This window comes from Pan troglodytes, chromosome 2, assembly GCF_028858775.2.
Source record: "Pan troglodytes isolate AG18354 chromosome 2, NHGRI_mPanTro3-v2.0_pri, whole genome shotgun sequence".
NCBI classification, from domain to species: domain Eukaryota; kingdom Metazoa; phylum Chordata; class Mammalia; order Primates; family Hominidae; genus Pan; species Pan troglodytes.
Genome location: NC_086015.1, coordinates 13,963,001 through 13,974,998, shown reverse-complemented (window position 1 = coordinate 13,974,998; position 11,998 = coordinate 13,963,001). Strand labels below are relative to the sequence as shown.

General features: G+C 52.5%; 1 protein-coding gene across 4 annotated transcripts; it reads right to left on the bottom strand.

The window, feature by feature from the left end:
* Positions 1-287: 287 nt before the first annotated feature.
* Positions 288-11,892, bottom strand: CRELD1 (cysteine rich with EGF like domains 1). Of its 4 annotated transcripts, none has more exons than XM_001150237.8 (11): positions 11,710-11,889; positions 11,018-11,210; positions 10,713-10,795; positions 7,950-8,060; positions 7,515-7,606; positions 4,296-4,472; positions 4,116-4,211; positions 2,419-2,502; positions 2,143-2,238; positions 1,800-1,934; positions 288-955 (listed from the first exon to the last, which is right to left on the bottom strand). In XM_001150237.8, exons 1-11 carry the CDS (start codon positions 11,871-11,873, stop codon positions 741-743), a joined length of 1,446 nt encoding a protein of 481 aa, XP_001150237.2. In that variant the 5' UTR covers positions 11,874-11,889; the 3' UTR covers positions 288-740. The 4 variants fall into 4 exon arrangements, with proteins under 4 accessions (XP_001150237.2, XP_009443173.1, XP_009443172.2 ...); XM_009444898.4 differs by having other exon boundaries at positions 11,778-11,833; XM_009444897.5 differs by lacking the exon at positions 2,419-2,502 and having other exon boundaries at positions 11,710-11,892.
* Between the last annotated feature and the right edge of the window lie 106 nt (positions 11,893-11,998).

Sequence of the window (11,998 nt, the reverse complement as noted above, 5' to 3'; positions counted from 1 at the left end):
ATTCTCATGTTAAGCCTGAGTGGAAAGCATTATGAAGCCCATTTGAGGAAAGAGAAGAGTGAAGTTCAGAGGCAAAAGTCATCTGTCCAGGGTCCTTTGCCAAATGACAGCTGGCATGGAACCCTCCTAAGGCTGATTCCTCTATCCTCCTTCTCCTAACAGCACTTCAGGGGCAACCTTCTCCTCTATCTTTTCTCCACTCACCATCAGAGAAGCCCTCAATTTCCCAGGATTCTAGGACATTTCCCTAAGGTGGGGGTGGTGGGACAGGTAGTAAGACTGATGCCTTTTAACTTTCCAAGACCTTTCTTTATTTCCTGAGATGAATAAATAAGTGGCAATGGGGGGTGGGGATGTGGTGAACACAGAACAGGAGCTGGCAGCATGCAGCTGGCAGGAGGGGGCTGTGATGGCCCCACCCCTGTGAGGACCACCTCATCCTAAGCAGGGGCCAAAGCTCTAGCAGCCACCATTAAGGAAAAACTTTTGAAATTCACACATTGTGAAGCCTGCCAGTCCCCGCCAGGTGAAGAGCTCATGGTATCCACCTTCAGGGCTACTTTTTACCCCAGGGGCCTTGTCTGCCCGGGCCTGGGTACCTGGGCTGCTCTGTAAGGCAGGTAGGGGTGCTTACCCCACTCTCAAAAATAAACCAAGCTGTCCTGAGTGTCCAGCAGGAGGGCAGCCCAAGCTCTGGGGGCAGCGTGGGTGGGAGGAGGTCCTACAGGTGGTGGCCGCGATTATCTGCCCTTGATGAAGCCCTCCAGCACACGGTCACTGCGCTCTGACAACCAGTAGCCAGTCATGGCCGCCACAGCCCCAATGAAGATGGCGGTGAACACCAAGTCGCCCTTAGCAGCCAGCGTGGCCAGTGCACAGATGATGATGCCAAAGAACATCTGCTGCAGCACCACCAACTCGTCCTCTGTCATCTCGGAGAAGAAGCCCGCTGACTCTGCAGAGGAGCAAGAGATGCAGCCTGGCACTCATATCCCTGTTCCTGGTAGTTCTTGGAGTCTCCCCAGAACTCCCACGCACCTGATCATCATGGCCACCAGGCCTGCCCAGCAAGCCAGGCACACAACATTTACTGCTCAAAACCACCCTGCAAGGGGCAGTTACCATCCCTGTCTCACTAAATGGGAAAGTGAGGCTCAGAGAGGTAAAGGGGTTGGACTTGCCAAGGCCATGTGGTGGACAAGTTGGGGGCAGAGCATTTATTACGTGTATGAGTCTCGTTCCACGGTCAGACTGTCTGGATTGGGATCCCAGCTTTGCAACTTGCTTGCCATATAGCCCTGGGAAAGTAGCTTCATCTCTCTGCATCTTCGTTTTTACATATGTAGAATGGGGATGAGAACCCAACTTCCAGCGTCGGGTTGTTTCAGGGGTTAAATAAGATGGGGAATGCACCTAGAACAGCATCTGACACAGTAACTGCTGGGGAAATGGTCCCTGCCATCATCGTTGTGATTACCCTGCATCTCACCACACCCCCGGCCTAGGACAGCTCTCAGCAGGCCAGGGCAAACACTGGTCCCGTTGGATAGATGAGGAAACAGGTTAAGGAGGCAGACTGATTTGATGCCAAGTCTGATTCCCTTTGTACCCTGGAAGGTATAAGGCTGCTGAGAGCCAACCTGGAGATCAGACGTAGAGCCCGGTCTCAGTGCAGCCTCCAGGGGGCTGGGTGGCAGTAGGGATGGGGCAGGGCCTGGAGCTGCCACTGCTACCTGGGGAAGGGGCTTGCCTGCCTTCTCTTTGAATGAGGACCTCCCCTCTCCCGCCCCAGGGCTCACCTGGGATCTGCTCCTTCACACAGATGCCTTCCATCTGCTTGTAGCCCTCGGCACAGATGCAGCGATAACCGCCCTCGGTGTTTTCACACTGCTTGTTCTCTCCCGGACACACCTCTGTCTCACACTCATCCACATCTTGAGGGGAGGGAGGGGTCAGAGTCCTGCTAGGGCCCCCTACCCAGCACCCTGACTCCATCTTGTCCATCTCTCAACACTCCCCTCTGCCCTTGCCCAGGCAACATTCCACCCTTCCTTCCCCCACCTGCCCATATTCCAGCCTCTTCACCATTCATGCTGGGTGAGGCACTCCCAGGTGCCTGTGTCCCATCAGCAGGAGACTCACCGAGACACTTGGAGCCCACCTGCTGATAGCCAGGGCTACACTTCTTACAGCGACCTGGCCCTGCCCCCATGCAGCCTAGGCAGGCCTTGGCACAGTCTGGAGAGAGGAGAGAAAGATGAGGGTGAGATGTGCACCTAGGCCCAGGGGAGCCACGCTCCAGAAGCAGAGGCCTGGGGGTGCTCTGAAGCCTGAGAAGGGGAAGGTTTGGAGGGACAGGTGTGGAGCAGCTCTTCCTCCACTCCTCACGTCCCCTCCTCTGCAGAAGTAGACACTGACCTCGGCACTCATAGGAGCCCTCAGTGTTCACGCAGAATTGGTCAGCTCCACAGTTGGCTCCCTCTGTGCCACACTCATCAATGTCTGCAGAGAGGTGAGCAGGGTGAGAATTTCAATCCCTATTTAGTAGGGAAGCTGAGGCCAGAGCCGTTGGGGAATGGTCTTGCCTGGGATTAAATGGTATGGCAGAGACTGCAAGCTGTCTACCAACACAGAAGCAGACTAGCTGGACTTCAGGCTGCCCAGCCAGAGACCACATTTGCCAACCTGTCTTGAAGCTAAGTGTGTCCCTGTGATTGAGTTCTGGCCAACAGGATGTAAACAGGAGTGATGAGCTCTACTGTTAGCTTGGTCTTAAAACAATGCTTGGACTCCTCAATGCACTTTCTTTCCCTTCTCCCTTCCTGAGTGCTGGCATGTGGGACACAGAGATGCCCAGGACTCAGCTTCAACCATGCAGACAACGCCCAAGGGGATGATTGTGCAGTAAGTTACAGGAATAATCTGGGTACTGGAATGATTATGACTAGCAGAGCTCCCGGGCCAGCCTGGACTACTCACTTTGGGACTGTAATATGATAAAAAAAATAATAAACCTCTACCCTCTAGAGTCTTTTTTTTTTTTTTTTTGAGATGGAGTTTCGCTCTTGTCACCCAGGCTAGAGTGCAATGGTGTGATCTTGGCTCATTGCAACCTCTGCCTCCTGGATTCAAGCGACTCTCCTGCCTCTGCCTCCCGAGTAGCTGGGATTACAGGCACCTGCCACCATGCCTGGCTAAATTTTTGTATTTTTAGTACAGACAGGGTTTTGCCATGTTGGCCAGGCTGGTCTCGAACTCCTGACCTCAGGTGATCCACCCCGCTTCAGCCTCCCAAAGTGCTGGGATTAGAGGCGTGAGTGAGCTACCACACCCAGCCAACCTCTATACTCTTTAAGCCACAGTCTTTTGGGGATTTTTGTTACAGCAGCTTAGCCTTTACTTTAGTCTATATAAGTGGCTAGGCTGGGACCAAACCAAGTCTTGAACCCAGGTTTCCTGACCCCAAATTCAGTGTCCTCATTCTCCTAGCCAACTCTTCCTCATTTTTTTTTTTTTTTTTTTTTTTTTTTTTTGAGATGGAGTCTCCCTCTGTTGCCCAGACTGGAGTGCAGTGGTGCGATCTCGGCTCACTGCAAGTTCCGCCTCCCAGGTTCATGCCCTTCTCCTGCCTCAGCCTCCTGAGTAGCTGGGACTACAGGCACCCGCCACCACGCCCAGCTAATTTTTTGTATTTTTAGTTGAGACAGGGTTTCACCATGTTAGCCAGGATGGTCTCGATCTCCTGACCTTGTGATCTACCTGCCTTGGCCTCCCAAAGTGCTGGGATTACAGGCGTGAGCCACCGCGCCCAGCCCCTTCCTCAATTTTTAAGACTTGGCCAAAGTAACACCTCCTCCAAGAAGCCTTTCCTGATTCCCCATCACCACTTCCACTGAACTAGATCAGAGGCATCTCTCACTGTACACAGGGACTATACTACACAGTACCTGTGTACTGGACTGTAAGTTCTGGTTACTTTTCTGCCTTCCCAGCCAGGTTGAGATCTCCATGAAGGTGGAGACTAGGCTAGTCTAGCCCAGGCTTGTGTTGAGAGAATAAAGGACCAAGCCCAGGCCCCTGACCATCTTCTCAGACCTAGCTAGGGCCCCACTTACCTACACACTTGAGGTGATGCAGGGCCCAGCCCTTCTTGCATTGCAAACAGTTTGATTCCTCAGGTCCTGAGCATCGGGCACAGGGGCCAAAACAAGCTGGGTGGAATGGGAGCAGCATGAGGATGGGCAGGCAGGTGCCCCATCTGCCCCTGCCCAGTGCCACACCTTTTGGCTACCTACCCGAACATACCAGATGGCTGGCGTTGCGTTCTGCCTCAAAGTAGCCAAGGCCACACTGGCCACAGGCCTCACCCCTGTAGCCGGCTTGGCAGTCACAGTGCCCGCTGCCCCCTCGTGTCCCTTCTCCTTCACACTGCCCGTAGCCACCGCAGGGCCTCTCTGTTCCCCCAGGACAGGCTGTGGGAAGACACCAAACCAGGTGAGGTCATCTATACAACCTTGATATACAAGATAATATTTTCTCCCTCTCCTTCTCCCTCTCCCTCTCCTCCCCTCCCTCCCCCCTCCCCCTCCCCCTCTCCCTCTCCCCATGGTCTCCCTCTCCCTCTCTTTACACGGTCTCCCTCTGATGCCGAGCCGAAGCTGGACTGTACTGCTGCCATCTCGGCTCACTGCAACCTCCCTGCCTGATTCTCCTGCCTCAGCCTGCCGAGTGCCTGTGATTGCAGGCGCGCGCTGCCACGCCTGACTGGTTTTCGTATTTTTTTGGTGGAGACGGGGTTTCGCTGTGTTGGCCGGGCTGGTCTCCAGCTCCTAAACGCGAGTGACCCGCCAGCCTCGGCCTCCCGAGGTGCCGGGATTGCAGACGGAGTCTCGTTCACTCAGTGCTCAATGGTGCCCAGGCTGGAGTGCAGTGGCATGATCTCGGCTCGCTACAACCTCCACCTCCCAGCCGCCTGCCTTGGCCTCCCAAAGTGCCGAGATTGCAGCCTCTGCCCCGCCGCAACCCCATCTGGGAAGTGAGGAGTATCTCTGCCTGGCCGCCCATCGTCTGGGATGTGAGGAGCCTCTCTGCCTGACTGCCCAGTCTGGAAAGTGAGGAGGGTCTCTGCCCGGCCGCCATCCCATCTAGGAAGTGAGGAGCGCCTCTTCTCGGCCGCCATCCCATCTAGGAAGTGAGGAGTGTCTCTGCCCGGCCGCCCATCGTCTGAGATGTGGGAAGCGCCTCTGCCCCGCCGCCCCATCTAGGATGTGAGGAGCGCCTCTGCCCGGCCGCAACCCCGTCTGGGAGGTGAGGAGTGTCTCTGCCCGGCCGCCCATTGTCTGAGATGTGGGGAGCGCCTCTGCCCCATCGCCCTGTCTGGCATGTGAGGAGCGCCTCTGCCCGGCCGCGACCCCGTCTGGGAGGTGAGGAGCGTCTCTGCCCGGCCGCCCTGTCTGAGAAGTGAGGAGACCCACCGCCTGGCAGCCGCCCAGTCTGAGAAGTGAGGAGCCCCTCCGCCCGGCAGCTGCCCAGTCTGAGAAGTGAGGAGCCCCTCCGCCCGGCAGCCGCCCCATCTGAGAAGTGAGGCGCCCCTCCGCCCGGCAGCCGCCCCGTCTGGGAAGTGAGGAGCGTCTCCGCCCGGCAGCCACCCCGTCCGGGAGGGAGGTGGGGGGGTCAGCCCCCCGCCCGGCCAGCCGCCCCGTCCGGGAGGTGAGGGGCGCCTCTGCCCGGCCGCCCCTACTGGGAAGTGAGGAGCCCCTCTGCCCGGCCACCACCCCGTCTGGGAGGTGTACCCAACAGCTCATTGAGAACGGGCCATGATGACAATGGCGGTTTTGTGGAATAGAAAAGGGGGAAAGGTGGGGAAAAGATTGAGAAATCGGATGGTTGCTGTGTCTGTGTAGAAAGAAGTAGACATGGGAGACTTTTCATTTTGTTCTGTACTAAGAAAAATTCCTCTGCCTTGGGATCCTGTTGATCTATGACCTTACCCCCAACCCTGTGCTCTCTGAAACATGTGCTGTGTCCACTCAGGGTTAAATGGATTAAGGGCGGTGCAAGATGTGCTTTGTTAAACAGATGCTTGAAGGCAGCATGCTCGTTCAGAGTCATCACCACTCCCTAATCTCAAGTACCCAGGGACACAAACACTGCGGAAGGCCGCAGGGTCCTCTGCCTAGGAAAACCAGAGACCTTTGTTCACTTGTTTATCTGCTGACCTTCCCTCCACTATTGTCCTATGACCCTGCCAAAAGTCCCCCTCTGTGAGAAACACCCAAGAATGATCAATAAAAAAAACAAAAAAAGCAAAAAAAAACAAGATAATATTTTCTGCTCTGCATATCAGTAAACAATTTTGGAGAAGAAAATTAATTTTAATGACATAATATTTTGTCATAAAACTGACATTTACTTAACCAATTTCCTCTTGTGGAACAATTAGATTTTACAGACCTTTTATTTATTTATTTATTTATTTTTAGTGACAGGGTCTCGCTCTGTTTCCCAGGCAATGACATGATCATAGCTCACTGCAGCTTCGAACTCCTGGGCTCAAGCAATCCTCCCACCTCAGCCTAGGGTGACAACAGGCTGCACTACCATGCCCCACTATTTTTTTTTTAAGAGACAGGGTCTTGCTCTACTACCCAGGCTGGTCTCTCAAACTCCTGGCCTCAAGTGATCCTCCTGCCTCAGCCTCCCAAAGTGCTGGGTTTACAGGTACGAGCCACTGCACCAAATATTTTCTTTTTTTTTTTTGAGACAGAGTCTCGCTCTGTCGCCCAGGCTGGAGTGCAGTGTGGCATGATCTCGGCTCACTGCAAGCTCCGCCTCCCGGGTTCATGCCATTCTTCTGCCTCAGCCTCCCGAGTAGCTGGGACTAGAGGCGCCCGCCACCATGCCCGGCTAATTTTTTGTATTTTTTAGTAGAGACGGTGTTTCACCATGATAGCCAGGATGGTCTCGATCTCCTGACCTCATGATCCACCCACCGCAGCCTCCCAAAGTGTTGGGATTACAGGTGTGAGCCACCGCGCCCAGCCAATATTTTCTTTTACAAAGACTGAATTTGCCATCTTTGTAGCTAGCTCTTTATCTGTAGCTTCAGGAAAGACTGCTCTAAAAGAGGCTGGTAGTAAGTTCAGCTCTTGTGCCAGGACTGTGTGTGAGGATGGACGGCGATCATGGAGGCTCCAGGGCAGCACCCGCCCCTCCCCAGGAAGGTACCATAGTCCGATCTGGCATGGGAAATGAAGGGGCTGGGAAGTCTATCATTTCTTTAATACATGATGATAACCATACTGCATATGACTCAGTCTAGCCCCTGTGCTTTCTCCAAGCCTTTCCCCACTGATTTGCCCATCTCCCCAGCCCTGTGAGGCGGGCAAGAACTGAGGTCCAGAGAAGTTTATCTGAGTAGCCTGAGTTCACACAGCGAACTAGGGACAGAGCCAGGACTGGATCCCTGGACTCGGTGGTCCCCTCCCATCCCCAAGAGCAACTTAAAAACTCACGAAGGCAGGAGGGCCCGAAGGTGCCTGCGGGGCAGCAGAGCTTCAGGGAATCTGAGCACAGCCACTGGAAGAGGTCCGGGGCCTCCTGCTGCCTGAGGCAGGGGCAGGGTGGAGGGAGGTGGGGAGGAGGCGCTGAGATAGTGTCATAAGTGCTGTTCCCATTCCCCCATGCCTGAATCTGTGATTCAACCCAGCTTGGACACAAGACCCAAAAGGCCATCTGACCAATGCCCTTTCCCCATTTGGCAGAAGGGTAAACTGAGGCTCAAAGTGGAGCACAAGTCCCCCCGCAAGTTCTTAGCAGACCTGGGTTTGGAAGGAGCACAACCAGGACATGGGCCCCAGCATGCACCCCCCTGCTTCTTGGCCAAATCAAGGCCTTATCACCAAGCCCCACCTGTGACCCACTTCCAGGGAAGGCCCTTTGCCACTCACTTGTGAAACCACCAGCTCTCCACCAGCTCCTCACTCAGCTCCAGCAGGCGGTGGCACTCGAAGTCCGACTTGCTGCACACACCCTCCAGCACCTCTACCAGGCGGGTCTCACTGATCGGACAGGGCAGGGCTGGTGGGAAACATGCCCCACCCCACCCACCACCCTCCTCAAGTCTCTCTCCACCCTTCCTCGTGCGGTGAAAATATCAAAGGAGAGGCCATGAGGTATAATGGAAGGGGTCATGGTTCTGGGAAGCAGAGAGACCTGGGTTCAAATCTAGTGGTAGATCTAGTGGGCAAGTCACTTAACCTCTCTGAACCTCTTTGTTTTGTCATCTGTAAAATGGGGATGACAATACCTTCCCTGCAGGTTTGTTGTAACATACACCAGTTCCTGCATCTGAGCAATGGAATATAATACCCTTGCTGGATAGATATGGCTAAAAATACATCCTATAACAAGTGTTGGCAGGGATGTGGAGAAATTAGAATCCTCCCACACTGCAGGTGGGAATATAAAATGGCATCACCACTGTGGAAAAGCAGTTCCTCAATAAGTAAAACATGGAATTGCCATAGGACCTGCCAATTCCACTACTGGATATAGACCCAAAAGAATGGAAAACAGGTGTTCAAACGAAAACTTGTACACAATGTTCATAGCAGCACTATTCACAACAGCCAAAAGGTAGAAACAATGCAGATGTCCATCAACTGATGCATGGTTAAACAAAATGTGGTACAGCCAAATGAGAATATTATTCAGCCATAAAAAGGAATAAGTATTGATATATGCTACGGTATGGGTGAACCTTGAAAACATTATGCTAAGTGAAACTAGCCAGACACAAAAGGCCACATATTTTATGATTCCAATGAAATCAGCAAATCCATAATTTCTGCTTGACTAACACAAATTAGTGATTGCCAAGAGCCGAGGGAAGGGGAGAATAGGGAGTGGCTGTGTAATAGGTATAGGATTTTTTGGGGGGGGTAATGAAAATGTTCTGGAACTACATAGTGGTGATGGTTGCACAACATTGTAAATGTTATTAAATGTCTTTAATGGGAAATTTTTTATGTGTATTTTACCACAATTAAATATATACACATATATATATACGCATATATATACGCACATATATATGCACACATATATACACACACATATATATATACACACACACACACATATATATATACACACATATATAAATATTTGATGTCTTATATCCTGTATTTAAAGGGTCTGGCACAGTGCCTGGCATATAGGAGGTGATTTAAAAAAGCAAGCAACGCAGGAGCCATTACAAAGCTGGAAGTGCCCCTGGGGTTGTCTTAGCCAATCCCCTCATTCCTGAATGAGGAAACTCAGGCCCGGCGAAGGAAAAGAGAAAATGACCAATGTTACATAATAACAAAACCTTTATTTCTAGTGGGCATCCCAGTTAAGCCTTTTCCACACTTCTATGAAATAGGCAAACCAGGTATTAATATCCCCATTTTACAGGTGAAGAAACTGTGGCTCTGAGAGGTTAAGAACCGACAACCAGGTCTAACTCTGAGCCTTTGCTGACTCCTCTTCCATCTGACTTTGAAAAGCTGGAGGGCTCAGGGCTCGCCTTTCTGTATCCTTCCCATGCCTTTCTTTACATACTGACTATATAAATGGCTTTCTGTATTACATATATTGACTATATAATGGCTTTCTGTATAATGGCTTTCTGTATCCTTCCCATGGCTTTCTTTACATACTAACTATATAATGACAACTCTCAAATTCCTGTTTCCAATTCCTACTCTTTTCTGAATTCCAGATTTGTATGGAGTCTACCTGGATGTCTAATGGACATTTCAGCCCAATACGTTCAAAGACCACCACATCCCACCCCTCCCCTAAACCTTCTCGGTTTCGCATCTCACCATCTTAGAAAACAGCTGCACTACTCACCCACTTGCTCAGGCCCAAAATCTAGTAAGCATCTTTTATTCTACTGTTTCTCTATACCCATAATGAATCTATCACCAGGTCCTATTGTTCTCTCTGCAAAATATACCCAGACTGTGACCCCTTCATCATGTCCTCCACTAGATACCACACTAGCTTGTGTTGCCTTCGTGCCTAGATGATGCACTTGCCTCCCAAACTGGTCTCCCTGCTTCCTCCGCCCTTGCCCCTTACAATCCGTTTGCTACATAGCAGTGTGAGTAATCTTTAAAGGTATAAAGAAGACAGTATCACTTTTTCTGCTCATAGCCTTCCAAGAGCTTCCCATTACACTCCAAAAAAAATCTAAACTCTTTTCTGTAGCCCTTGAGGCTTAAGCCTTTGCCTTCACCTTCCAGCACTCTCCCCTTGGCTCACTCCACTCCAGCCACTTCTCGAATACACCAAGCTCAGTCCCATCCTCTGCCCAATTCCCTCCCTGTCACATAGCTCGCTTCTTCACTTCCTGTCTCTCTGTTCAAATGCCAAACCTCGAACACCTTGCCTCCCACCGTCCTGCAGTCTACTGTGCTTCACTGTTTGTTCTTCATCTGACATAATATTATTCACTTACTCATTCACTGCTTGTCTTCTCTACTAGAATGTGAGCTCCAGGAAGGGGGCATTTTGCTTGCCTTGTTTACTGCTATACTATAGATGTTCAGTGCTATTTGTTGAATGAATAAGTGCTCCCCAAGAGTTCCTAGCCCTACACCAGCAGAGCAGAGATTTGGCGGGGAGGGGAATATACACCCCTTCCCCCAGCAGCCCCTTACCTGTCTTTGTATTTGGACAAATTCTCTTCCTCCCAGGCAGTGTTTCCACCTCCAAAGTTGTCCCGGATGGTTCTCTCCAGGCCCTGGAAACAGAAAATTAGTAATAGCTAAGTACAGTGCCTGGCACATGCTAGCACTTCACTGTTCTACTGACTAGGAAACTGAGGCACAGAAAGGCAACCTGCCTAGGGCCATACAACTAGTAAGAGACCAAGATGAAACTTAAATCCACGCAGATTTGCATCCCAGAGTTCCCCACTCTAAATCGCTGTGTTCCCCTCTAACGAGGCTGCCGGTGCACCCACCTTGTTAAAGCTGTCAACCAGTCCCCGGCAGGTATGACACGGATGGGGCTGAGGCGGGGGAGAAGACTGGGGAGGTGGAGAGGGCTGGAGCCAGATAGGGCCTGGGAGGTTGAGGAAGAGGCTGAGGCCCCAGAGCACAGCTGGGACTAGGCCCTTCGGGGGCCATGGGGCCATCTTTACCCAGGCTGGAGACCTGCAGATAGAGGGCGTGGAGAGGCTTCACTGAAGGAGTCAGGCCCCACGCGAGAAAGAAAAAGGCCTGTTCTAAGGTGCCGTGGCGCTGGGATCTGCGTTATTACAAGCAAAAGAGGCCAAACTGGGTATTGCAGGGGCTGTGGGGATGGGTGGGGAAAGGCGCATAAGATGCAATTCCAGAAGAGAAATAAGTTATCCTCGCTAGCATGGGGTGGAGAGGAAAGCGGCCTCGCTCCTTGACAAGGGGGCAGAAGTCAGCCTCTTGTCTGAGGGTCTGATAAAGAACATTAGGGGCCGGATCCGCAGAATTAGAGAGAAGAGATCAGATTCCAAGTACTGAAGGACAGGAGGCCAGAGGGGTTGTCTTGGGGGAGGTGTCCGGAACCCCGGGCTTGGAGGGAGGAGCCCGGATCCGGATATGAAGGGAAGGGATCAGATTCAGGGCCTCGCAGAAGGGCAAAGGAACGGCCCACGAGCTGGCAGAGAAGGATCCAGACCCTCGTAGGCCACGGAGAAGGAAGAAGCGACCGCCCCAGGCCGCGGGCGCCGTGGGCCGTCTCCTCACCGCGTCGCTGCCACAGCCTGCGTAAAACGTACAACCCCCACCCGCGCCGCAGCCCAGGGGGCGGAGCTTGCCGCCCAGCCAATGGCGACGGGCCATGTGCCATTACGTCACCCCACGCCAGCCAACCAGAGACGGCACCGAGCTGCACCTGTCCGGGCTTTAAAGGGCCGCGGGGCTAGGGAACGACGTTTGCCAGCCGCGCCACTGAAACGGAGACGCGT